The sequence below is a fragment of the Pan paniscus genome, chromosome 13 (assembly GCF_029289425.2).
Source record: "Pan paniscus chromosome 13, NHGRI_mPanPan1-v2.0_pri, whole genome shotgun sequence".
NCBI classification, from domain to species: domain Eukaryota; kingdom Metazoa; phylum Chordata; class Mammalia; order Primates; family Hominidae; genus Pan; species Pan paniscus.
The window spans coordinates 79878733-79905507 of NC_073262.2; the positions used below are offsets into that span (position 1 = coordinate 79878733).

Sequence of the window (26775 nt, forward strand, 5' to 3'; positions counted from 1 at the left end):
AGGTCGTTAATGGTAAAAATTCTGTATGTCAGCCGCGTTTTGAGGCCTGTCCAAGGTGCTTGTGAGTCCCACATGTCGGAGTCGCAGGGCTTTTCAGTACATGCCCTCAGGTGGGCGGCGCAGTCACAGACACTGGTCCCCGGCATTTGGAAACAGGAAAGATGGTCCGAGGGGCCGAGGGGTTTTTCTTGCAACCTTTAAATTACAAGCAAGAAAAACGTGGGTTTTATTTCGGGCACAGGAATAGAATGAATTCTGAAATGGAGAACTAGAGGCCTGCGTGGGGAATGAGGGACAAGCGCGAGAAGAAAGGGAAAGGCCTTTCTCTCTGGTGACGCGCGATCACAAGGCGTTCTCCCTACGTGGACGCTCACCATTGGCGGAGACCGCACTGACGTCCCGGAACTCGCCCTGACGCGAACGGCGGCAAAGGCGCTCTTCCCTTGAAAGCTGGCGAGGCGCGCGCGCTCCCGCGGCACGCCGCGCCTCCGCCCTCCGCCCGCCAACCCGTTGATCCAGTCCCTCTTCGCGCCCGCTTGGCTCCGCCCCCTTCCCAACTCGCTCCTCCCCCAACAGACTGGCGGCGCGCGTAAAACGCGTCACGTGACGACTGGCCCCGCCTCTTCCTCTCGGTCCCATATTGAACTCGAGTTGGAAGAGGCGAGTCCGGTCTCAAAATGGAGGTAAAACCGCCGCCCGGTCGCCCCCAGCCCGACTCCGGCCGTCGCCGTCGCCGCCGGGGGGAGGAGGTATTAGGGGGAGAGCGGGGGGTTGGTGGGGAATGGCCGGCGTGGGGGGCCTGGTTCGGTGGGAGCGGGGAGGCCGGGTGGACCGGGTCGGCGGTCCCGCGCTCTTGCGTTGAGACAGGCTGTGGGAGGGGGAGGGGAGCGAGAGTTGGAGACCTCCTGGGGGCCCCTCGCCCGCCTCGCCTTCACCTTCGGCTGCACAGGCGGCCCCTTGGAGGCGCGGCTTGGTCGTGGAGGCCTCGGGAGGGAAGCCGGCCTGCCGGCTGCGCGGCCTCCGAAGCGAGGCCGAAGGCGGCATGGCGGGCCCCGGCGGGAGCGGTTGGAAGGAGGTGGTGGGGGAGGGGAGGGGACGAGCAGGCACATCCGGGCGAGCGAGCAAGCGGGCGGCGGCCACATTGACATTGATCCGCCGCCGCGTTACGAAATGGCGCATTGGCCCGCAATGGCCGCCTCCTCGCTCTGCCGCCGGGAAAGCGAGCCTGGGATTGGAGGGAAGAGGGCGGAGGCGGCCCGGCAGAAAAAGCCGCAAATGGCCTCGAAGCATGGGGAGGTAGTGCTTTCGCTGAAGTTCTGCCGACGCTTTTCTAGGCCTTTTACGGGTCCTTTCCGCGAGGAGAAGTCGATAATTGGCCTTTTCTTTTTTTCGCAGCATCCTGTTGGAAATACGAGATTGTTAAAAACTTTGCTGCTTTAAAATACTTCCTAATATATTTTTGCTAAAGTACTTACATTACACTTCTTAAACCGCCATGTGGGCGAAGGACTTAATTTTTGAGAATTTGAGTGTCGATGGGAAAAACAACCCAGCCAGCTCCTTCCCGGCTCCGGCCGCTGAGGAGGGTGGGTGGAGAAGAATTTGAGTATAGTATGTTAAGGAAGAATTTAGAAATGTTTTTTATCTTCATGTTTTCCCATTCTTTGAGTCGGCTCTGGTTGTAGTTTCCTGGAATTTTATTTAGAGGACTGCAACCAGAGTTGAAATTTTCACGTTTTTGCAGTACATTTAATGTGGATCCTAAATATTTTTGTCGATTTCGTTATTGTCAATCGAATACATTTATCCAAGACTTGAAAAGATGAGATTACATGAATTAATGCTTTAGGCTATTAACGTTTTTTTTCTAGCATGTGACAATCTCTTCTCATTAAACGGTTTAACATCTCTACCTCTAGGAGACACAGGAAGACATTAGAATGTAAATGTGAGCCCCTTATTTAAGAACTTCGGGTGAAGGAAACCTTAATGAATGCATGCATTAAATGACAGTTCATGCAATGTGTTAAAAAGTCTTGACTAAAGTATAAAACAATTTCAAGACATCTTAATTCTTAAAAATCTCAATTTTTGTTTTGCTGTACTCCGTTCTTATAGTCAGACAATACATACCATTCCTAATGTAAGTCCAACTTGCCAGTTAGTTGTGACTCTTAAAATTGAGTTGTAAATTGCAGATTTTTGCAGCATATAACAAACATGGGTTATAGAAAGCTATTTGGTCGGCTTTTTTTTTTCCTCAGTTTTTTTGGGAAATGCTGGTTTGGCTTAGGAATGCCTGTTTTAAATTAATTTGCTTGAAAGCAGTGAGTTTCTGTAAGTTTGACATTCAGAACTTTTAGATTGTTCTTCATCACAGTTTTGAGTTTAAATGCATGGGCTGGGTGCTGTGGCTCACGCCTGTAATCCTAGCACTTTGGGAGGCCGAGGCGGGCAGATCACGAGGTCAGGAGATCGAGACCATTCTGGCTAACACGGTGAAACCCAATCTCTACTGAAAATACAAAAAGTTAGCTGGGCGCGGTGGCGGGCGCCTGTAGTCCCAGCTACTCGGGAGGCTGAGGCAGGAAAATGGCGTGAACCCGGGAGGCGGAGGTTGCATGAGCCGAGATCGCGCCACTGCACTCTAGCCTGGGCGACAGAGCGAGACTCCGTCTCAAAAACAAAACAAACAAAAAAATTAAATGCATGTTGGGTTGTAGACTGAGAAGAGTTGAAATGGGATAGATGCAACACTGCTTCTCCAACAGTTTAGTGCCTTAGAAAATGACTTACTAGCAACTTCTAAAGTAAAGGTTCTCAGACAGTTGTAGCTTTTAAAAAATGAAGCGATTTTTTGATTCTGGAATTGTCTTGGATTTCAATTTAGTTGAAGTGATGTTGGCATTTGAAAGGCTGGTTATAGGTTTCCTTGACATAAGTTAGCCCCTTTAACAGTTGAAGTCTTATTTCTGGTCAAAGTTTTTGTTGTTTTGTTTTTTTGAGACGGAGTTTCGCTCCTATCGCCCAGGCTGGAGTGTAATGACATGATCTTGGCTCACTGCAACCTCTGCCTCCTGGGTTTAAGCGATTTTCCTTTCTCTAGTAGCTCGCATTACAGACGCCCGCCACCACGCCCAGCTAATTTTTGTGTTTTTAGTAGGGATGGGGTTTCGCCGTGTTGGCCAGGCTGGTCTCGAACTCCTGACCTCAGGTGATCCATCTGCATCGGCCTCCGAAAGTGTTGGGATTACAGGCATCAGACATCGCGCCGGTGTCTGGTCAAAGTTTTAACTGGACAAAGTGTTAACTGTCACAGGAATTTGATGTTGATTTTATTACTTACAGTACATTAAAGGCTCTTCGTGCATTTTAATTCATCTACTGTAAGGTAACTTAAGAGTATTGGTTCTTTCTCTCAGGGCCATGATCCAAAGGAACCAGAGCAGTTGAGAAAACTGTTTATTGGTGGTCTGAGCTTTGAAACTACAGATGATAGTTTAAGAGAACATTTTGAGAAATGGGGCACACTCACAGATTGTGTGGTAAGTTACTAAGAGAACAGAAGGGTTCTAAGGGGTGTAGAGAACCGGTGGAGGTGTTTTCAACGTTATAAAACTTTATTTTGTAGGTGATGAGAGACCCCCAAACAAAACGTTCCAGGGGCTTTGGTTTTGTGACTTATTCTTGTGTTGAAGAGGTGGATGCAGCAATGTGTGCTCGACCACACAAGGTTGATGGGCGTGTAGTGGAACCAAAGAGAGCTGTTTCTAGAGAGGTATTTTAATAATACATTGTGTAATATGTGAAATTGTTGTGAAAGTTTGTTTCTTGACTTAATATATTACTTTATTTGTAGGATTCTGTAAAGCCTGGTGCCCATCTAACAGTGAAGAAAATTTTTGTTGGTGGTATTAAAGAAGATACAGAAGAATATAATTTGAGAGACTACTTTGAAAAGTATGGCAAGATTGAAACCATAGAAGTTATGGAAGACAGGCAGAGTGGAAAAAAGAGAGGATTTGCTTTTGTAACTTTTGATGATCATGATACAGTTGATAAAATTGTTGGTAAGTAGCAATTTATGGTAACTTGAATGAGAAAGTAGAACTGGTTTTTCTGTTTTGAACTAAATTTGCTAAATTGTAATTTTCTGTTGCATGTAATGGCATTTATAGTGTATAGTCAATTTTCATAGTGTCTGCCTGTGTAATCAGTATCCAGATCAAGAAATAAACATTAACATCTCAGAATGCTCCTTCATTACCAGAGTCACTACCTGATTATGTCTTAATGGGTTACATAATGACAGAGAGTATCTCATATATGTGCTTTTCCAAACATAAAATAACTTTTTGTTTTGTTTGATTGAAAAAAAATTTAGTTCAGAAATACCACACTATTAATGGGCATAATTGTGAAGTGAAAAAGGCCCTTTCTAAACAAGAGATGCAGTCTGCTGGATCACAGAGAGGTGAGTAGGACCATACACATGTATACAGTAGATATGAGTGGTGTTTGTAAGGTTCTTAAAAATCTCCCTTGCCTGTATTAAAGGTCGTGGAGGTGGATCTGGCAATTTTATGGGTCGCGGAGGGAACTTTGGAGGTGGTGGAGGTAATTTTGGCCGTGGTGGAAACTTTGGTGGAAGAGGTAGGCTGTTTATCTTCTAAGTACATGGATACCTGACATTTTGGTAAGTTGAATATATTATTTTAATTCATTTCTTGTTTTTCCTCAGGAGGCTATGGTGGTGGAGGTGGTGGCAGCAGAGGTAGTTATGGAGGAGGTGATGGTGGATATAATGGATTTGGAGGTGATGGTAGGTGGCTTATTTTCATTGATGTTTGATATTTTAACTTTCTTTACTTATTGAAAATTAAGTATTTATTACACTTTTCTAATTTTAGTTAAAACTTCGGTGGCTTAATGGTTAAGGTGTATTTCCAAACTGTACATGGAAGAACAGGAACCCTTTTTCCCCTGGAGAGACATTAGCTGCTCTTTTTCAGCAAGTAGTAGGGGTTGAGCTAGAATTGTTCTATTAAGTCTGAGACTATATTTTTCTTAGTGAAATTTTGTAAAATGAAAACTGATTTTCTTTTTTACTATCAGAAGATGGTTACACATTTACTTTTCATTCTTACTAGTGCAGATACTTGATACTCTATTATTATTAGGTATTACCAGGCTTCAGAGTGCTAAATCAATTCATTGGCTTATTTGCCAGTGGCTTAAATGTAACATAAAACCAGAGTTGAGTAATTCTAGCTATTCAGGAGGCTGAGGCAGAGGGGTTGCTTGAGGTGAGGATTTTGAGACCAGTCTGAGCAACATAAGGAGACCGTATATCTAGAAAAATAAAATAGGGGAACATGGTGGCACGTGCCCATAGTCTAGCTACTCAGGAGACTGAGGTGGGAGAATGGCTTGAGCCCAGGAGTTCAAGGCTGCATTGTTGTGGTTGCACCACTGTACTTGAGCCCGGGCAACAGAGCAAGACCCAGTCTCTTACACACACACTAGAATTGAATAACGTGACTATACACTTAAGTTTTTGTGTGGTCTTGTTATTTGTTGTTTGTTGTTTTTTTAGGTGGCAACTATGGCGGTGGTCCTGGTTATAGTAGTAGAGGGGGCTATGGTGGTGGTGGACCAGGATATGGAAACCAAGGTGGTGGATATGGTGGAGGTGGAGGATATGATGGTTACAATGAAGGAGGAAATTTTGGCGGTGGTAAGCATTCACTTGTTTTATTTAAGTGTTAAATATTCAGTGTTGCTAACAGTTCCCATGACACATATTTGAAAAGTGTTAAAAGTTAGCGTTTGATCAAATTTTATGTTCTATAAGAAAAATACTAAAATGGTAGGTAGTTCAAACCAAATTTTCTTGACTTTGCTGGTTATTTAGTAAAATGTACAAATGTACTCAGGTCTCTTTTTTTTTTTTTTGAGATGGAGTCTTGCTCTGTTGCCCAGGCTGGAGTGCAGTGGCGTGATCTCAGCTCATTGCAATCTCCGCCTCCCGGGTTCATGCGATTCTCCTGCCTCAGCCTCCCTAGTAGCTGGGACTACAGGCGTATGCCAGCACGCCCGGTTAATTTTTTTGCATTTTTAGTAGAGATGGGGTTTCACCATGTTAGCCAGGATGGTCTCGATCTCCTGACCTTGTGATCTGCCCGCTTCTGCCTCCCAAAGTACTGGGATTACAGGCATGAGCCACTGCACTCAGCCAAATGTACTGAATTTTTAGTTGAGTAGTAAAAAATGGACATTTACCAGTATTCAGTACATGTTTTACATGTAAAATATTGGGAGTTTATTTATTGCCAAAATTTTACTTAACTCCTTGGTACTTTTAAACTGGACAACCGGAAATAAATTGTTTGAATACTCCAGACGTGTTGAAGTGAGCAGGTTGCCATCTAGGGCCCAGGTTAACAAAGTACTTTGGGTCTTAATATGTCACAGGTAGTTGAAGCGTTTAAGCAAGCTAGTGTATGTAGGTCATTAACCCAGAATACTGTTAAAAGCATTCTTAGGAATGCACTGTTTTGTTGGACCTAATTAACATGTCAATGACAGATGAGTGGAAGTTTTAACAAGTTAGAATGCCTTCTCATTGTTTTAAATGTTATACTGCTTCAGAATCATAGTGAATGGAACACTGGCAATTTTAATGGCGTTAATGGTAGAGAGAACATGCGCCTAGAGGACAGCATTTAATGTAAACAAAATGTTGATGGTCTTTTAATATCCTGACATCAGTTACCCCAAGTGGTGCTACCACAGTGATGTGTATAAGCATGCTACCATAATTCTCAAAAGATAATAGTTACATACGTTAAAAGGAGAAAATGATGATTGTGTAGGTAAACCACACATAAAACCTTTCTGATTTCAGGTAACTATGGTGGTGGTGGGAACTATAATGATTTTGGAAATTATAGTGGACAACAGCAATCAAATTATGGACCCATGAAAGGGGGCAGTTTTGGTGGAAGAAGCTCGGGCAGTCCCTATGGTGGTAAGTACTTTCTTAAATCAATTCTTTAGAGCCTTTTTAATTTAAAAAATGTGTATACTTCTTTTAAAATACTATGTATATTTTCAGGTGGTTATGGATCTGGTGGTGGAAGTGGTGGATATGGTAGCAGAAGGTTCTAAAAACAGCAGAAAAGGGTAGGTATCTTTAAATTTTTATTATGATGATAAAAGAATATGTGGAACTGTTCACTGAGTGTAATAATTTTTTTATCCTGTATTATTCAACAGGCTACAGTTCTTAGCAGGAGAGAGAGCGAGGAGTTGTCAGGAAAGCTGCAGGTTACTTTGAGACAGTCGTCCCAAATGCATTAGAGGAACTGTAAAAATCTGCCACAGAAGGAACGATGATCCATAGTCAGAAAAGTTACTGCAGCTTAAACAGGAAACCCTTCTTGTTCAGGACTGTCATAGCCACAGTTTGCAAAAAGTGCAGCTATTGATTAATGCAATGTAGTGTCAATTAGATGTACATTCCTGAGGTCTTTTATCTGTTGTAGCTTTGTCTTTTTCTTTTTCTTTTCATTACATCAGGTATATTGCCCTGTAAATTGTGGTAGTGGTACCAGGAATAAAAAATTAAGGAATTTTTAACTTTTCAATATTTGTGTAGTTCAGTTTTTCTACATTTTAGTACAGAAACTTTAACAAAATGCAGTTTCGAAGGTGTTTCCTTGTGAGTTAACAAGTAAAGAAGATCATTGTTAATTACTATTTTGTATGAATTTTGCTAAAGTTAACTGTAAAGAAACACCTGCTGACTTGCAGTTTAAGGGGAATCTATTCTCCCCATTTCCAAACCGTGATATGAATGGGCGCTGACATGTGGAGAGAATAGATAATTTGTGTGTTTGCAATGTGTGTTTTAGATAAATAGGATTGGGTATTTAAATTAGCATTTGTGAATTTAATAGCATTAAGATTACCTTCAAATGAAAAAAATCTCAAAATTTCTATTTGGTTTTTGTGCATTTTCTTTTAAAATGTAATCATATGATTTTAGTGTGTTAGACTTGCTGAGTCCTAGCTGTGTTTAGAACATCTCTATTCTACATTTACCTTGGTCAAATTTGAACTGCTGCCATAGGTTTTGGGTGTAAAGAATGTTTACTGCCCTCCATTTAAATTCTGAAAAGGGATAGTGGATGTTTTCCCTCTCCTACGTTAGAAACCATTCTTAAAAACTTTTGAAAATATAGAACCATTAAGCCTGCTATATCTGAGCAAATTAGTGGGTACCTTTTTTCTCTTATTTAAAGCACAAGAGGCCCATAAATCTTGAGTTACTTTCCTTAAATTCTTTTTTTTGATACAAGTTTTCAGAGCAAGAGAATAAAAATCATGTGTTATTAAACCCCTAACTGGCTGGCATGCTTTCCTGTTTGTATTCTATACATTTTGCTGGATGAAACCAAGGATAGTTTAGGTATAATTGTCCAAAATAACCTAACTGCAGCAGAAATGTAGCACAGTTGCTTAGTACAGGCTTCTCACTTCCTACAGACCTGAATTCAAATTTGGATAGTCTGAGTTCTTAAATTCCCAAAGAACACACTGTTATTTCTTGTGTATATTTCAACATAAATCATGTTGTTACCAATTTGTTTGGAAGGCCCTGGTTGAGAAGAGTTTTAGTTAATAAGGTCATATATACATATATTAATATAAACCAATGTCTACTGTTTTGCTCCAGCTAGTGCTTACAATTTCATTCGAGCCCTGAGTATGTGCCCTGCTGTTACTCTCTTTGGTAGTTGAACGTTGAATTCAAGTCTTTTTGTTTTAAGAAGTACTAAGCAAACAAGCAATAAAAAGGGGAATGGGGTGTGCTAGTGTTTGAATATGCTCTCTTGTTGCTCTAATTCTGTGCCTCTGTGCATTAATATTTGGATGCATGCAATGCCAGCATGGAAATTGGTCTTCACACATACTGCAGTTTTCCAGAAACATTCACAAACCAATAAATGTAACAGACATTCCATTTGTTAATGGGCATATATGTGAAAAGCAGTGTAGAAAATAGGCTAATATTAGAAAATGGTTAAGTCCTTAATAACTTCAAGTGTGGTTATATAATGGACACTGTCAATGTTCATAACTTAAACCTGGGTACCTGGTCAAAATAATGCTTGGGAAACATTAAAATTGAGCTAAATTGTCTCAAGTTCTTTTATTCATATAAATAAAGTTTAAAGGAATGGGGGAGATTAACATTTCCTGTTTTATGTTTGTGAAATTGTTTGACACAACCTTGACAGTATCCTTTAATGGCATGAGGTTAATTGTACTGTTAACCAACTTTCTATGTTCTGGAACTAGTATTATAGTGAAAACATTTACAGTAAGTTGATGTTTACAACCTATAAGCAGGTGAAATCTGTGTATGTGACCTGTTTATAAGTTGTATTAGCTTAGCTCTTGTGAACAGTGTGGAAAAGTAAGCCATGAGGAGAGCGATTTAACCAGCTTTAAAGGACCTAAGATGTGCTTTTTAAGCACAGTGTGGATCACAGAAACTCACTAAGACAGGACTTCAGCAGCCTTTTGTGTTTGGACAAGTCAGCATAAATAAAGAATGACAAGGCAGCAGCAAGAGCTTCAACTACAGAGAAGTGAAGGCATAAGATACTATGATGATAGTGAGCAACTTTCCAAAAGCTAGTTAAATCTGCTTATTACAACTGAAATATCGAAGAAAGTCTAGCAGGAAGGAGCTCTTCGCCTTTTGGAACATCAATGAGAGATAGTTGCCACAGTCACTAGGTCTAGCATTTAGACCTGCAAGGAAGGGCAATAAGCATTAGGTAAGGCTTGAATTTGAATTTTTTCACTAATTAAAGAGTAATTTTTTGTAAAGCAAGGTAAGAGTAATCTTTTTGATTTGCAGGTTGAATGAGAACCCTACTTGCCTAAATGAGGAATGTCTTTCCTACCATCTAAAATACGAAGGTTTCTGGCTGGGTAAGGTTTGTAGTTGACAGTAAAACCTGATGACACCATTTGTTTCCCTGCAAGTCTACATTACATATTTCACAACTTTGTCCCTCTCTAGTAGGCACATTGGAAAAATTCTTCAACTGAAAACTACCTTGGTACCATGTCCTACACGTTTTAAACCTTAGTTTTAAAAATTCCCCTGCGAAATAGCCATAAGTATTCATATCAAGTCAGTTGTGGCTCCTTGTGTATACAATTCATTTTTAGTGTCTTCAGGGTAAACTCAATTTTTGGTAAAAGAAAGTAGCTTCAGCTTTTGTGAAAACCGTTTTTGTGTGTAAGCATGACACACAACAGACTCAGTAAGCTGCCCATTCTCATACCAGGAAAACACCTTCAAAGGAACATTAAAAGTTACCAGGGCCAGGCACAGTGGCTCACGCCTGTAATCCCAGCACTTTGGGAGGCTGAGGCAGATGGATCCCAAGTCCAGGAGTTTGAGATGAGCCTGGGCAACATAGTGAGAGCCTGTCAACAAAAAATAGAAAAATTAGCTGGGCTTGGTGATACACATCTGTAGTCCCAGCTATTTGGGAGGCTGCCTTGATCTCAGGCAGTCGAGGCTGCAGTGAGCTGACTTGCCCCACTGTATTCCAGCCTGGGTGACCACCCCATCTCAAAGAAGAAAAGTTACCAGATGTCATGGATAAAGGTTGGTCTTCAAGTGGCCTCATAAGTTGTCTTGCATTTAAATTCAGGGAATTCATTGGACCAATAGGTTACATTTTCGTTCCTTTTTTGTTTTGGTTCATCTGTTAAGCAGTGGGGGCCTAATTACTGCTCCTTTGTAAAAACACATTTTCCCAAAGAACACTGAATTACCGTTCAAACTGGTTGTTGATGGGTAATAAGGGCTGTTTTTGCTGCCCCAAAAGGGCTTAACAATTTAGGCGGTTAGTTTACTTAAAAAAAAAAAAATCCTTTGGAGACAAATACTGAAAATGCAAACTAGTTTCTAAATTATCAATTCCCTACATGAAGAAGCAGTTTGCCAGAGTTTAGTCTCAGAAAATGACTGGTTGGCTCTATTTAAATCAGAACCCAATTTCTACGTGTGTTGAATAAGGTAACAGCCTTCGATGAATTTCCTTCACAACATGGTTTTTAGTGAAGCAAACATTTTTATTTTTTAAGGGCATTGTTCTTTCTAGTTTATTTCTTTTTATGAAATAAAATTATTTTATTTAAACAGTTCCATTGTCGTTTCTGAAAACTACAGTATTCTCAGAAGTTGTAGCAGCAGTAAAAAAAAAAAAAGTTATATAAGTGATTGGGGCAGATTTAACTGATTTTGTTAAACCAATTTGTAAGTTACTGCTTCTAATATTACACTTCTAAAAAGCTGAATTTATACTCATGTCCTAAAGGAGAATATGTGGTAATAAAGTATATTTGTTAAGTAACTAATTGAAATAGGCTTGGTTTTAAGAGTTCCAGTATATAATAATCACAAATTGAAACCTGACAGTATCTTGGGAGTTCCAGTAATGTCACAAATTAGTGAATAAGCATGCCAGTGTGCAAGGGTAATGTAAGGATTGTTAGCCTATCTAAATATTCGAAATTACTTTAAAACTTAAGTATGTTTTCTGATTTTTAAGAATTCAGAAGTGTGTTCTGTAATGGATTCAGATGTTTCATTTGTAGTATAATGAAATGTTTACAGAAAGATAACTTTTTCATTAAAATATTTTTAGAAATGTGTGTGTTGTTTTGTCACTTCACAATGTTCATGTGACTTAAACACTATAGGTGAATATTTTGACTTATTTTACCAGTAAGTAATAAAACAACAGGAAACTTGGAGTGAGCCTTTATCAGTTATTTTTAAAGATGTGGATTCTATTATATGGGAAACAAGCCATGGGAAATAGGCATGGAAGGAAAAATAATTTTTAAAGTTATCAGCCCTTGTTGCCTAAAATAGGTCTTGAAAGACAATATATGAGATATTTGGGTGATACATGTGAGGAATCTATGAACCTTTGAGGGGGAAAAAGGATAAACGAGTTAGTAAATAGAAACAAACTAGGAGAAAAAAGTGGTTGCTAGGAGGGAGAGGGCATTACAGATGTTGGAATTACCTAGTTTCTTGATCTTGAAAGGCAGTGGAGTGGTTCAGTATTGTATGGTGAGAGTAAGTTGGGGAAAACCTTTCATGAAATTTAGTAGTCTTAAACTACACTGCCGTTTGACACAAAGGGAAAAGGGTAAGGATGATGTGGGTAATGATCATCTGTTTTGTTGGATTCATGTGTGGGGGTAGGTCTTTTGATAATTTTTTTTTGAAATGTGTGTATTTGGATTTCTAGCCTTAATAGCTATATTAAGCACATTTTCCCAATATAGTTTTTTCAAGTGAAATACTTTATAAGTTGAAGCCAGCTGAGGATTCTTCGCTAGCTGTTAGACTTAATGCATACTCATTTTGCTTGTATTCAAACACTGGTTTCATGTTCTGTGCAGTTAAGTAATCTTAAAGAATGGCGTGTCTAGGCTGGGTGCAGTGGCTCACACCTGTAATCCCAGCACTTTGGGAAGCCAAGGCGGGTGGATTACAAGGTCAGGAGATCGAGACCATCCTGGCTAACATGGTGAAACCCTGTCTCTACTGAAAGTACAAAAAATTAGCTGGGCGTGGTGGTGGGCACCTGTAGTCCCAGCTACTCGGGAGGCTGAGGCAGGAGAAGGGCGTGAGCCCAGGAGGCAGAACTTGCAGTGAGCAGAGATGGTGCCATTGCACTCCAGTTTGGGCGACAGAGCGAGACTCCGTCTCAAAAAAAAAAAAGGCATGTCTAATAATTTCAGTTTAATACTTAGGTCCTGGAATAATAAAGGACAGGTGTGGACTTATTTCCAACAAAAGTATATTTACCCTTGTTTTCTTAGAATAAACGGACATTCTTACATAAACTGCAAAATATTCAGAAAATGATGAAATTTGAGTCTGCATTTGCATATCACAGACGTAAATGTAAGGATTGTTTTGCAAAAATTGGATTGTTAAATAAATTGGGTTGATTTTAATTTTGAATTGAATATACTACAATGCCAAGGTTTAGGGGGATGTAAGGGGGTAACAAGTAAAATAAGCCATTTTAAGCTTAACACATTTTCAAAGACCCTAACACCAGGTAATGGTAAGGGTGCATTGAAGTGTGTACATTGTGCACAGTTCTGAAAGCTAGTTAGGAAATGGGAATTAACCCATACTGTTCAACTTTTATTGGTAAAGAAATAGTAACTGGGTGAAGGGTATACACAAGGATGTTGACAGCTTGAAAATGCCTTAAGATATATGAAATAGTTATATTCACTACATCCATATATATAGCCGCTAATTACTTAAAGCACTTGGCATCGTACATTAAGGAATTGCGTAAAATGTTTAGCTGTATCTGTAGGCTCCAGGTAACTTAATTTTTTAATTGTATTACTATGATCAGTAAATGCTGAGTGAACTTATTACATTCTTTAAAATACATCAAAAGAGGCTGGGCGCAGTGGCTCACACCTGTAATCCTAGCACTTTGGGAGGCCGAGGCGGGTGGATCACGAGGTCAGGAGCTCGAGACCATCCTGGCTAACCCGGTGAAACCGCGTCTCTACTAAAAATACAAAAATTAGCTGAGCGTGGTGGTGGGCACCTGTAGTCCCAGCTACTTGGGAGGCTGAGGCAGGAGAATGGGGTGAACCCAGGAGGTGGAGCTTGCAGTGAGCCAAGATCACACCACTGCACTCCAGCCTGGGCGACAGAGCAAGACTCCATCTCAAAAAAAAAAAAGAAAAACAAAAAACATATATGTATCAAGAGAATTCTGATGGTTTGTCTATTTGAAGTCAGTGGTCTTATTTCTCTCAATAGGTACTGAAAGAAAACTTAATTTGTAGGTTTTTGTTACTCTGATTCTTGTGTCAGATTTTGTTCATCAGTAAGAAATGTAAATACAGAATGTAAAAGCAGTTTTGTGAGCTTGGGCAGGTTACTTGGTTCCTTTTTAATCCCGTGCGCTCTGGCAGATTGGTATGCCAGCAGGCCCCTTAGAATGTTGATTTTTACATGGTGTGAGATACAAGTGAGATTAATCAAATGTTACATGAAAATAATTACCAGAATAATAAGTTTATGACTTAATGTACTTGAAACACTAAATTAGGTCTGATGGTGGGTCTGATTTCTAACATTGAAGTTGTGATGTATAAGTGATAATGTGGTTTAAATTGTACTTTAAGACAAGTACAGTGAAATGCCAGTGGTTCATTGTCTGGAATATTGAAGGAAATGTTACATGTTAGTAAAAATGAAGAAACTTTCTTCCCATCAAAATTGTCAGACCTAAAATCTATACAGATTAAGAACTCCTGTTTTTAACCTGATTTCCTCCCCCCCACCTCCACACACGCACACACACACTTTTTTTTTGGTAAAATGGATTTATAATTCCCTCCCTTCAGTAAATCAGAAGGTTAAATTCAATAGCTTAAAGAACTTAGTACCTGTCATATGGACCCTAAAGATAGCGTCTTGGTAATGCTGGATACTGTCTTACAAGGATATCCTGAAGCATACCTAAAATTTTAATGGGTGATAAAAGTTATGTCAATGTCTTAAGCGTTTCTCCCCCACCCCCCAACATAGGATTGAAGTTTTCTTTGGTTTTTTGTTTTTTTGAGACGGGAGTCTCGCTCTGTCTCCCAGGCTGGAATGCAGTGGCGCGATCTCGGCTTACTCCAAGCTCCACCTCCCGGGTCCACGTCATTCTCCTGCCTCAGCTTTCCGAGTAGTTGGGACTACAGGCGCCCGCCACCACGCCCGGCTAATTTTTTGTGTTTTTAGTAGAGACAGGGTTTCACCGTGTTGAACAGGGTCTCGATCTACTGACCTCGTGATCCGCCCGCCTCAGCCTCCCACCTAGGATTACAGGCGTGAGCTACCACACCCGGCCCTGAAGTTTTCTAGTCTTTAATTTTTTTCGAGTTCTCAAGTGTTAAAACAGCATCAACTGAAAACAAAGCGCCCTGGTAGCTATCTTTAAATTGGAATGAGAATTATCTTGTATATATTCTGAGGCTTAGTCACAAATATAGATATGGCAAACATATTTGAGCAGTGCCCCCCTCAAAAACAGGAACTTGGGAAATCTTGGCAAGAAGAAAGGTTTTTATACTAAGTTGTGCAATTACAGTTTGATAGTCAAATTTGAGGACAGTCAGGTATAAAGCTCTCAATTCAAATGCAGATCAAGAGAAATGAACACTTGGTTTTATTAGTCATGGCATAGTTGAGATTTGTTATTTGAAATTTGTAATTTCTCACAATAATTTTTTATTCTTCACTGTAATATTTTTAGGTACCATAAGTTTCTATGGCCAGTTCCCTTGTATGAATTGGTCAGAATACGTTGAAGTTTACTACCAAAGAATGTCTGTTTTTGTCTGCCCAGCAATGCTCTTCCCCCTTCAAATATCAGTCAATGTTAGGTGCTCCAGATAGCTGCTGCTGAGATTCTTGCCACCATCTCCGCACTCACAATTTGGTCTAAGAATAGACAGTTTGTTCAAGACCCGGGATTATGTTCTGAGTTTGGAAAAGTGATGTCTTCTCCCGAGATTCCCCATCACCACACCATCAGAGGAAGGAAGTTCCTTGATAGCACGTGAAAAATATTCAGGACCCCAAATCTTCACACTTGGCTTGGTGTGGTGGCTCCCGTGTAATCCTAGCACTTTGGGAGGCCAAGGCAGGCAGATCACTTGAGGTCAGGAGTTCCATACTACCCTGGTCAACATGGTGAAACCCTGTCTCCACTAAAAATGCAAAAAAAAAAAAAAAAAAAAAATTTAACCAGGTGGGTGGCAGGTACTTGTAATCCCAGCTACTTGGGAGGCTGAGGCAGGAGAATCACTTGAACCTGGGAGGTGCGGGTTGCAGTGAGCCAAGATTGTGCCACTGCACTCCATCGTGGGTGACAGAGTGGGACTCCATCTCAAGAAAAAAAAAAAAAAATTCACATTTGAACCCTTAGATTCATTAGTCCTTGAAGTTATTTTCAATCCTGAACTTTAACAGTGAAATTCTCTAGTAAGCTAATTTGACTGGATTCACTTGTAGCCAAAAAGCATAATACAAGACTAAAGGAAATTGACAAAACACCCATCATTTATGCAATGTTTACTATGAGCTAGGCGCAGTGCTTTTTGTGGGGTGACCCACTGAGTACCCACTCTGCTTTATAGATGAGAAAATATGCTTAAGAGGAGGCAGGAGAATGGCGTGAACCCGGGAGGTGGAGCTTGCAGTGAGCCGAGATAGCGCCAATGCACTCCAGCCTGGGTGACAGAGCGAGACTCTGTCTCAAAAAAAAAAAAAAAGTGCTACAGTGAGTTGCTAAACGTCATTCTAGGAATTAGCAGCAAGCCCATGAAGTGTTGCTAGGAGTCTTCACTGAATAGTTACACATGCAGTGCTTATTTTAAACATACTTAATGAATTTCCATTTCCTCACTTTAAAAAGGCAAAACAATATGAACAAGTGAAACCTGCTTAGGTGAAGAAATAATCGATAACTGAATGGCTCGTTGGAAAGCATGCAGATTTTCAAAGGGTTTTGAGGGGACTTGTTTTTGTACACTCTAGTTAACGTCTCATAGATCTCTCGGTATGTCCAAAAAGGAACTGATTTTCCCACGTGGGTCTCCCTCTATCCAGTCTTCTCCATCCTCAGACAACTCAATTCTTAAAGATGTTAAACTTCTTGACTCACATCCATTCTACCAGAAAATCCTTTTAGTTCTCTGAGACATGGCAGAATCCAATGTCCCTGACTACCCCTCTTCTATCACTCTAGACCAAGCTGCCATCATAATGCATGAACCTCTCAATTGGTTTTCTACTCCCATCCTTACCCTCTATACTGTTCTCAACACACAAGCCAGAGGAAACGTTAAAAGTTGTAGCTCTGAGGCATTTTATAGAAAGTTGATACTCATACACATAAAAAGTAGTAGGAACCTAAAATTCATCATACATTGATTTCATTTTTGAGCTTGACCTAGTAAATCCTTAGCTTCATTGATTTGGGTTGCTATATAAGGAGATCCTTCTTTGGGCGATTTAAGATCGTATTTGTTACTGAGCATCTCTTATTTTTCCTTTAATGGCAGTAAGGCTTACAGGTAGTATTGCTGCTTCCCATTTTGTCCTTTTGGGTTCAAGCCCACCTCTCTAATAGCCACCGCTGAAGGCAGATTTTGGTAGACTTTGAAAATCCTGTTTTACTTCAGGCTATATGTGCTTCCTGGCTTGCAAAACCTGCAGCAGAAATGGCCAGTCCAGCTGCCACCACTGTACTGACCGTGGCTGCAGCTCAGCTTCTTTCACCTCCATCTGGATTGGTACAGCCACCTGCCACTAACTACACTCCTTTACCAGAAAGCTAGGCAGCCACTGCCAGCAGTCACAAACCCCAGAGGGAACTTTAAAAAAACAGTTGAATGTTACTCCTGAACAGCACCATTAGCTCCCCACCTCACTTACGTAGACTTACGAGGCTCTGTCATATTCCACCCCCATCCCTTTCTTCAGCCACATTGTCCTTGTTTTTTCTCAAATGTGGTTCAGCCTTTGGACCTGCTGTGTCTTGTCTGCAGTGTTCTTGGCTATGAGAACGGCTTCTCCCACACCTTCAAATGTTGCCACTTCAGTAAGGCTCTTCCCATTTACAGCCTTAAGTTGTGATGCTTTTTACTGGTTTTCCCCGTCCAATTCCTTCTAACATAGTGGAGTATGCTTGTTACCTCCCCTTCGCTAGAATGCAAGTTCCAGGGCAGGCAGGGATATTGGTTTTGTCCTTTCTACTTCAAACTCTGCCTAGGGTATAGTGGGCGTATGTCTACTGATGGAAATAAATGAATCAGTGCTTTCATGTCAGTGTGTAACATTTTCTTGGGTTTAGATGTACCTGCTATTGAAGAGGCAAAGTATCCTCTTGATATACTTTATTTCTCTGTAACCCTGGTACTAGAAATGTAGTATAAAATTATTTTTATATTTTCAAATAAAACATTCTGAAAATGCAAAACATCTAAATTAAATGGATGATTATCTTATGGAAAATACTGTGTGAATAAACTCAAAGGAATCCCAAACAAATAATTTAACAGTCATAATAATCCTTTATTAGTACCAGCTCTTAAAATTTTTTTTTTGCCAGAGCTAAACAATTTAATATAAAAAATGCCATTTTTTGTCCATACAGTATTTATAAAAAAGTACATAGTGGTTAGTTTTGCAATAATTTCTTTTTAGCCAGATGTCATATCATCATATAAATCTATGAATATAACAAATGACATAAGAACAGTATAAATAAGTTTTTGTAGTATTTACACTTACACAGAAACTAGCCCAAATGGTGTCCTAAGAAATTGTTTACAGTTAAAGTGAAACTACTGATTCAACATACTGACACTCCAATGCTTTTTAAAGTTTCGTATTATTTTCTATACTAGTTTTGGCTATGATTTTGCATAGAATTACTTATAAAGTATGAGCATTTCACATCACAGTAGGAGCTTTTAGTATAATAGTACAAAAAAACTAGCTCAGAAAAGGTCAAATCCTCCTAAATCTAGTTTTTCTTAACATCTGGCTTCTTACTTTTGGGAACAAGGAAAACATTGCCATCTCTTGTTTGCTGCAGGGAGTATTCACTAGGAGAATAAGGTTTTCCATCTTCATCACGTAGCATGCTGAAAACTTCGAGATATAAGGTGCTGAGTTGTTTTTTCAGTAGGTGAAGGCTTTTGTCATTTTCTCCTTTTTCTTTGAGCAATTTTTCTTTTTCATCTTTCAAATGATCTAAATCTTGCTCTAGTTCTACTATATTTTCCAGTTTTCTTTTTCTGCAATTCTGAGCAGCCACTTTATTCTTACCCCTCCTACGTATATCCCGAATTAATGCAAGTTGAGCTTCATTGAACTGCTCTTTGGACATCATTTCGTTGAAGTCAACAACAGGGAGGTTAATGATTTTTTCTACAGGGAATGGGATATGGAGAGCTTTTGCCCTAAGTTCATCTCTTGTGAGATGAGCCTCCAAGCGGCTTGAATGTTTGTCTTTTGTGAATGGGGTTTTCCGATGACCAGGACTTACAGGCAATTCTTTCTCTGGTGTGTTCTCACATTGGGCATCATGCACGTGAGTGCTCTGCCCCTGAGATGGTGACAAGGGTTGTACCATATCCCCAGAAGAATGTACTGGTGTTTTAGGACCATTCTGTTTGACACTTCCAGGGGCACTATCTAGCTCTTCCACTTCAGAATCACTGAGGCCAAGTAGTGTGTCTCCATAGCTGGAAGATTCCACTGAGTGTTCTGGTGATGCCACACTGGGACTTGTGTTTAGTGAAATGCCGGAGTCAGAATCATTGAATTCTGCTGTGCTTTCAGGGTGGTTTTGGTTGAAAGCTTTGCAAAGTGATAGATCAGAAACATCAATGGGCCCATTTAGAAGTTCAGAGAGTGAATGGCTTAAAGTAGCAGGTGAGGGCATGCTGTTGCTGATACTGGGCTCAGCTATGAAAGCAGAATAAAATTCATCACCAAAATCTGTGTTGACTGTGGCATCTGAATTTAATGAGTTCGCTGTCAACTGGTTGGGGTCTTCTGTGGAGAGGATGCTGCTGAAGGAATCCTCAAAAGCATTAAGAAAATGTGGACTACAGTTACCTACTTCTTTTTCCATTGAGGGTATAGATGAGTAAAAATGATAATTGTCAACTTCTGTCAGTTTGGCTTCTGGACTTGGAACCATGGTAGTCTCAACCAGCTTGTCATTTTCAATATTAAGACACTGCATGAGAAGGAAGTTTATACTATATAAATCAAAGTTAATCCATGATAATACGTGATAAATTTAGATAAACTCCCTACCCACATTATCTTCAGGCTTATCTCTATAATTTGTTATCTATAATTCAGAGATAATTCTCATTTCCAATACGTATTTACGCCTAAGCGTTATGTATTATTTTCAGAGTTCCCAGATCAGACGTCAGGTTTATAACATTCTATCCTCAAGATGTCCAACCAATTTAACTAGCATGGGCAGTACTCATGACTAAGTTAATAGCACCCTCCAATCCTTCCTATAAATAGGTGGTATATAAATAATCAGAATGACTAAAGGCACTGAATATAAAAAAAATCTCCAGTATTACATTCTATTTTAGTTACCTGTAACTCAGGAATGGATAATAGCTCCTCCCAAACTTGCTCAATGTCCTGTTGCATACCGTCTAAATCAACAGGGGCTACCTGAGCAACAGAAGTTTCAGGTGACTGAGCCTGATTAGTAGCAATGAAGACTGGGCTCTCGATGTGACCGGGAATATCAGGAACAAGTGACTGAAACGTAGCCGAAGAAACCTAAAATTGATAAGGCATTGATTTATGAGTCTTCCACCAACAGGGGATGAGTGAGCTCTAAGGCACCACCACAAAACAAAATGGAATCAGCTGCAGTTCTGTGTCTCTCTACTTACTAACCAGTCATGACCCCGTTTGTAAATAACGAAACAAATCTTTTTTTCCTACCCCACTGACTCAAATTTATAATTTGCTGGTCTGTTTCAGCTTAAGCATTTGAAAGTAAACTTTAAAATGCGTAAATACAATCTTTAGGATTTAGTTTATATAATATCTAGCACAGTGGTACTAGATAAAACAGATTTATTAAAATTGTTAACTGAACAAGTCTTCGTTTATTGCCCAGCTGGCTCTTTACTCACCAAACCTCTTAGATACTTGCAGCAAATGAGTTATTTGTTTCCATGGTTATGCTGTCCATGTTTCTGGCTATGCAATAGTCAATGGTTTTGGTTTTGTATTGTGTGAAGGGTTTTTTTTTTCTTAATTGTAAAGTTATTTATAGGCTAAGGTTTCCTTGACAAGAGTATTTCCTTGGTTAAAAAATTTCCTCCTAAAAATGTTTTTATTCTTTTAAATGGAGATTCATTGATGGGACTTACATACAATATGATTGTTATTTTATAGTTATGATGGAGTTTTGCTATTAACCAGGTTATTTTATACCTCACCTCATTGTCATCTACAAACGGGAATGTCTGCGCCAAAAGCTGCATGCAGTCATCAAAGTACAAAGCATCTGATTTGGGAATGTGGGCAACCTGATAAAAGGGAATGACACAAAGGAAAACAAAAATGGTTAAATATTCCATTGCCAAGCTAAATATTCAATAATTGATGTTCATAAAATATTTATAATCAAGTTAAGTAAATATTTATCTTATTTCAGAGATCACTTTGATGCACAATTTGAACTAGATCACGTGGGTTCAAATCTTAGCTCCTCCAATTTTCTGAGTGATCTGAGCAAATTATTTAACCTTTTTGAGCTTCAGTTGCTCATCGCAGATAAAACAGGGATAACGGTAACTAATTAATATACTTGTGTTAATTAAATCAGTCAGTATATGTTCTTAAAACAGTGCTTGCCACACACAGTAACGCCAGTAATCCCTGCTACTTGGTTCTCCTGCTACTACTTCTGTTGCTGCTACTTGATCCTTACAGGATGTTTCTATACTTTACAAAACTCTTTGGTGTAACTTAAGTCTTCCCAATCCTCACAATAACACTGTTAAGATCAATAGGTTGGGTACTGAACTCAGGTTGGGTACTGAACTCATTAGGAGGCTGAGTTTGGAAAGTAGATTTGACAAGGATAAGTAAAAGAAAGGCAAAGCTGGAACTCAAATCCAGATATTTTAATTCCTTGCTCAGTGTTTCCTTAAACCTGCCATAACTTTCCCAAGAACTGAGTACTCTGTACCTGGGAGTAGTTGGCAGATCCACTGGTTTCTGACTGGATGTGCTGGGCTGGCTGAATTGGGAGAAATTCACCTGTCTCTTCATCTAGTTGTAACTGAGCGAAAAAGGCTTTCTCTTGCTCCTTTTGGAGTTGTTCTTGTCTTTCCTTTTCAAGTTTTTTCTGTTTTTCCAGCTCATACTCTTTCCGTCGCTGACTGAAGTCAAATACTTCTCGACTTACTCCAAGATCTATATCTTGCCTCCAAAGTATGTCAATCAAATCCATGTCCTATGTTTAAGACAAAAAAAGGAAGGAGAGAGCTCATGGTTTTTAAGATGGTTTTTAAATGACAGATACCACATAAATTAATTCACATTATGCCACTGTTGATGGTGGGAAGTGGGGAGATTACAAATACAATCTAAATGAGAACACAGATCCAATGTTCTAGAAGAGCACAGTTAATTCCATTCAATGAATCTATTCATTAAAGACAACAAACAACCTACAAACACATAGCCATCCATTCTAATCACTTGGATCATTAATGATAGGGTGATGGTAGAGGTCACTAAAGGGCAAAGTCACAAATGGTTTGAATGAGAAGAAATCCCACCCTTGTTTAATGGAATATAGAAATTAGAGCAAGCACTCTAAGCCACTGGCTTATGAGAAGTGGGGTCTGGAAAACATTACTGAATACATGCAGTTTTCTTTAAACTTTGCTCAGCAAATATCCAGTTTATAGAGGGATAACTCTCAAGTTAAAGTGTCAATCTAGCAGTTGTGAAATATCACCATTCTTTCCATCTTTCCTACACTAGATTGATTATCTTCTCCCCATCACTGCTTGCTACTCTTATCTCTGTGGCTCACCTATACGCCTGTAATCCCAGCACTTTGGGAGGCCAAGGTGGGTGGATCACCTGAGGTCTGGAGTTCGAGATCAGCCTGGCCAACATGGTGAAACCCCGTCTCTACTAAAAATACAAAAATCAGCCGGGTGTGGTGGTACGTGCCTGTAATCCCAGCTACTCAGGAGGCTGAGGCAGGAGAATCGGCTTGAACCTGGGAGGCAGAGGTTGCAGTCAGCTGAGATCGCACCACTGCACTCCAGCCTGGGCAACAGAGCAAGACTCCATCTCAAAAAAAAAAATAAATAAAAGCAGACAGGGACAGGTGCGGTGGCTCACGCCTACAAGCCCAGCACTTTGGGAGGCTGAGATAGGTGGATTGCTTGAGCCCAAGAGTTCGCAACCAGCCTGGGCAACATGGAGAGACCCTGTTTCTACCAAAACAAAAACAAACAACAACAACAAAAAACTGGTGTGGTGGCGCACACCTGTGGTCCCAGCTACTCAGGAGGCTGAGGTAGGAGGATCACTTCAGTCCAGGAGGTCATGGCTGCAGTGAGCTATGATCGTGTCACTGCACTCCAGCCCAGGCAACAAAGTGAGACCCTGTCTCATAAATAAATAAATAAATAAATAAATAAATAAAACTATGGCTCCAGGGAAGGATTAAAGGTATTAAGTTTTAAGACATAGGAAGAATCTTACAAAGAGGGAATGGTTTTGATGAGGAGAGGCTGAGCTTGGTGACTCACGCCTGTAATCCCAGGAGTTTGGGAGGCCAAGGCAGGAGGATTGCTGGAGCACAGGAGTTACTAGCCTGGGCACCATAGTGACACCTGTTTCTACCCAAAATCAAAACAAATTAGTTGCACGTGGTGATATGAGCCTGTAGTCCCAACTATTAGGGAGACTGAAGTGAGAGGATTGCTTGAGCCCAGGAAGTCAAGGCCATGGTGAGCTGTGATTGCACCACTGCACTCCAGCTTGGGTGACAAGACCCTGTTTGACACACACAAAAAGATACATGGGGAGAGAATTTATATGACTAGGCTAGGCATAGGAACCACATCCAGATTTTCCTAACCAAAAATGTGTCAATAGCAGTTTTTCTGATTTGTAATTTTAGTCTTTGGAAAAATCTAAATAGGTAGGAAATCTAAATCTGTTTCCATTCCACAAATCACCTATAGGGGAAATAATTAATTTGAGAATGGAAAAAAATCAAGATGGGGGAACGGGAGTTGGGACTTGAAGGCCAGTGGGTACAGTGTAGACACGTCACACTTTGCATTTCAGTTCTGCTGACAGCTGGCAACGCCAGACTTAGAGTTCTATTACTTTCAGCTTCCCAAGGACACAAATAACATGGTGGTTGTTTCAGTGAGGAGTCAGGCTATTTTTATCCAACAGAGGAGGAGCAGGCCACCCAGCCTGGAGGCAGCGCAGCTAGCTAGATGGCACAGGCCACCTGTGTCCATGATTGAAGGTTGGCGTTGGAATCTTAAATGCTATGAAACCCTGCTCATGGGGCTCATTATTCTAGCCTTGAACAATATATATTGTAAAGCACACAAAGTAGGCATAGTTAAAGTAGCACTTGTAGTTAGGTATACCTCACTAGGACATACCTAATTATCTTTAAGCCAGTATCTATTAAGGGTTTCCTATATGCTACGCACTGTTCTAAGTACTTTACATATAGAAACTATTCCTCAAAACAGCCTTATACAGAGAAAACATCCCTGTTATACAGTATAAGAATACTGAGGTTAAGAAAAAAGATACTACCAGAAAGTGGCTGAACAAAGACACATACCCAGGCAGCTTCAGTCGGGTTCATGCTTTATTAGCCATGAGCCCACACTATTATAAAATGGCATGGCATTTGCACATAACCTATGCATATCCCTTTATATACTTTAACTCATCCCTGGATTACTTACAATACCTAGTAAAGTGTAAATGCTGTGTAAATAGTTGTTATACTGTATTTTATGTGTGTATTATGTTATTTTTTCGGGTTTTTTTTCCACTTTTTTCCTTTTGAAATTTTATTATTTATTTACTCATTTTGAGATAGGGTCTCACTCTGTCACCCAGGCTGGAGTGTGGTGATGCAATCATGGCTCACTGCAGCCTTCACCTGGGCTCAAGTGATCCTCCCACCTCAGCCTCCCAAGTAGCCAGGACTACAGGCACATGCCACCAAGCTCAGCTAATTACTTTTTGTAGAGATGGCGTCTTGCCATTTTGCCCAGGCTGGTCTTGAATTCCCGGGCTCCAGTGATTTTCCTGCCTCAGCTTCCCAAAGTGCTAGGATTACAGGCATGAACCACTCCACTGTGCTTGGCCTTTTTCCAAATATTTTTGAACCAATCTGCCATTGGTTGCATCGTGGAACCAGAGGCTACATGGGCCGACTGTATATACACTTGGCTTTGGAATCTTAGTAGTATGAAGCGGCCAGTCTGCAGGTCAGATTAAGTCTGTAGGTCACCTAGATCAATTTCCTGGCCAAGAGCAACAAAATAGCAACCACAGAGCATTCAGTCGACTATACATGGCTATCTTCTCAGGGGGATTCCCACTAAAATAGGTATGAGAATAATTTCTATTTTAAAAAATGATTTGTTTCCATTTTGATGGACATGTTTACCCAAAGGTTATCATGGGAGATAGAAAATTCAAAGGTATAGAGAAACCTACTTTATTTTATTTTTTTTGAGACGGAGTCTCGCTCTGTCGCCCAGGCTGGAGTGCAGTGGCACAATCTCAGCTCACTGCAACTTCTGCCTCCAGGGTTCAAGCAGTTCTCTCACCTCAGCCTCCTGAATAGCTGGGATTACAGGTGCGTGCCACCATGCCCGGCTAATTTTTCTATTTTTAGTAGAGACAGGGTTTCGCCATGTTGGCCAGGCTGGTCTCGAACCCCTGACCTCAAGTGATCTGCCTGCCTCGGCCTCCCAAAGTGCTGGGATTACCGGTGTGAGCCACCACGCCCAGCTGAGAAACCTACTTTAAAATTCTGATTAGCTTGGGCCGCTTCTTCTCAGTAAATCTAGATATATAGCAGAGTACCCTGTCTAGACTTTCTGCAAACTGGAGCTATCTGCCCAAGCAAGGTATTAAGTGTTCAATATGTTCCCATCTTCTAGGTACTAGCACCAAAAATGAAAGGAATGCATGATCCTGCAATCTTAATTGAACTCTGTAAAATAGGCAGTCCATGTTCCCACCCATCTCAAGAACTGATGTGCAAAGTGTGCAAAGCTCTTTGCAAAGTCAATCAAAGAAACTCAAATACTTGTCCCTGTACCTGGGGAAAAGTGCACTTTGACACTTCCCTGCCTCACCCTAGACTTCCTGGTCCTGAGGTTTTTTCTTGTTAAGGAGATCCCAGGATAAAAATCAGTAAAAGGTTGTGACTTTTTCATGCAACTGAAGCAATTTAGGTTGCAAACATCTGCTCATAAATCTGACTTGCAAAGTATCCTTACAACCAACCCTCATGAGCTGGAAGAAAATACTGAATGGAATTTATAATTGTCAGTGTCAATCATGCCAAGAATTGCAATAACTATTTAATTTCCTTTCCCCCCCTTTTCCTTCCCATCAGATGATAATATTTGAGGGGTTTGGATGGCTTTAGCTATACATTGTTTAATTATTCCATCCTACCCAAGCATACAGATGTTAGTGGATCAAATGAGGCACGTGAAAAGTATCTCTCTATAAATGTAAAATATGCAAATGTTTACATGTTGACAGTGATAGGCTCTACTACTTGCTGTATAAGCGAGACCAAAGTCCAGGCCAATGGATAATAATGAGGTTGTGGACCTAACTAGGGGGAGCCTAAAATAATGTTGGGACTACCTAGATGGTCAGAAAGAATGAGCCAATTAACTTCTAAAATCATGGACAGCTTCATTGCTTGGTTCTTCCTCAGGGCAGGTCTGAATTAGACTACTATTAACATGTTGTAATAAAAAAGGATTTTGATCTCAGAGATTCTGAATTATTTACAAATAATAAAGCAAATT

The 26775-nt window shown here is 40.3% G+C and overlaps 2 protein-coding genes and 1 pseudogene across 16 annotated transcripts in view; 1 reads left to right on the forward strand and 2 right to left on the reverse strand.

Moving 5' to 3' along the window:
* The first annotated feature begins 608 nt into the window (after positions 1 to 608).
* HNRNPA3 (heterogeneous nuclear ribonucleoprotein A3) lies at positions 609 to 11850 on the forward strand. 9 transcript variants are annotated; one of them, XR_003027396.3, is made up of 12 exons: positions 610 to 749; positions 3423 to 3545; positions 3632 to 3778; positions 3860 to 4070; positions 4385 to 4474; positions 4558 to 4653; positions 4742 to 4822; positions 5597 to 5737; positions 6908 to 7030; positions 7118 to 7185; positions 7279 to 9851; positions 9935 to 11850. XR_003027396.3 is itself a non-coding variant. In XM_003815526.6 (11 exons), exons 1-10 carry the CDS (start codon positions 678 to 680, stop codon positions 7168 to 7170), a joined length of 1071 nt encoding a protein of 356 aa, XP_003815574.1. In that variant the 5' UTR covers positions 609 to 677; the 3' UTR covers positions 7171 to 7185; positions 7279 to 11850. The 9 variants fall into 9 exon arrangements, 8 of the variants coding, with proteins under 8 accessions (XP_003815574.1, XP_024783748.1, XP_063451519.1 ...); XM_003815526.6 differs by having other exon boundaries at positions 609 to 683; positions 7279 to 11850; XM_024927980.4 differs by lacking the exon at positions 7279 to 9851 and having other exon boundaries at positions 609 to 683.
* LOC129397234 (mitochondrial import inner membrane translocase subunit TIM14-like) lies at positions 11164 to 17635 on the reverse strand (annotated as a pseudogene).
* Positions 17636 to 18199: 564 nt separating this feature from the next.
* NFE2L2 (NFE2 like bZIP transcription factor 2) overlaps positions 18200 to 26775 on the reverse strand; it is a 161754-nt gene continuing 153178 nt past the window's right edge. For all 7 annotated transcript variants that reach the window (XM_055108802.2, XM_055108801.2, XM_055108800.2 and 4 more), the window contains 4 exons: positions 21900 to 22166; positions 21145 to 21234; positions 20282 to 20473; positions 18200 to 19898 (listed from right to left, as the gene is read on the reverse strand). In XM_055108802.2, coding sequence (XP_054964777.1) covers positions 18675 to 19898; positions 20282 to 20473; positions 21145 to 21234; positions 21900 to 22166 — 1773 coding nt within the window. In that variant the 3' untranslated portion in view covers positions 18200 to 18674. The remainder of the gene's footprint in view (positions 19899 to 20281; positions 20474 to 21144; positions 21235 to 21899; positions 22167 to 26775) is intronic.

Coding starts and splice junctions, on each gene's coding strand:
- HNRNPA3 (XM_003815525.4), top strand. CDS start 678: ATGGAGGTAAAACCGCCGCCCGGTCGCCCCCAGCCCGACTCCGGCCGT. Junction 3,546..3,631: donor GCACACTCACAGATTGTGTG/GTAAGTTACTAA, acceptor TTTATTTTGTAG/GTGATGAGAGACCCCCAAAC. Junction 4,823..5,596: donor TAATGGATTTGGAGGTGATG/GTAGGTGGCTTA, acceptor TTGTTTTTTTAG/GTGGCAACTATGGCGGTGGT.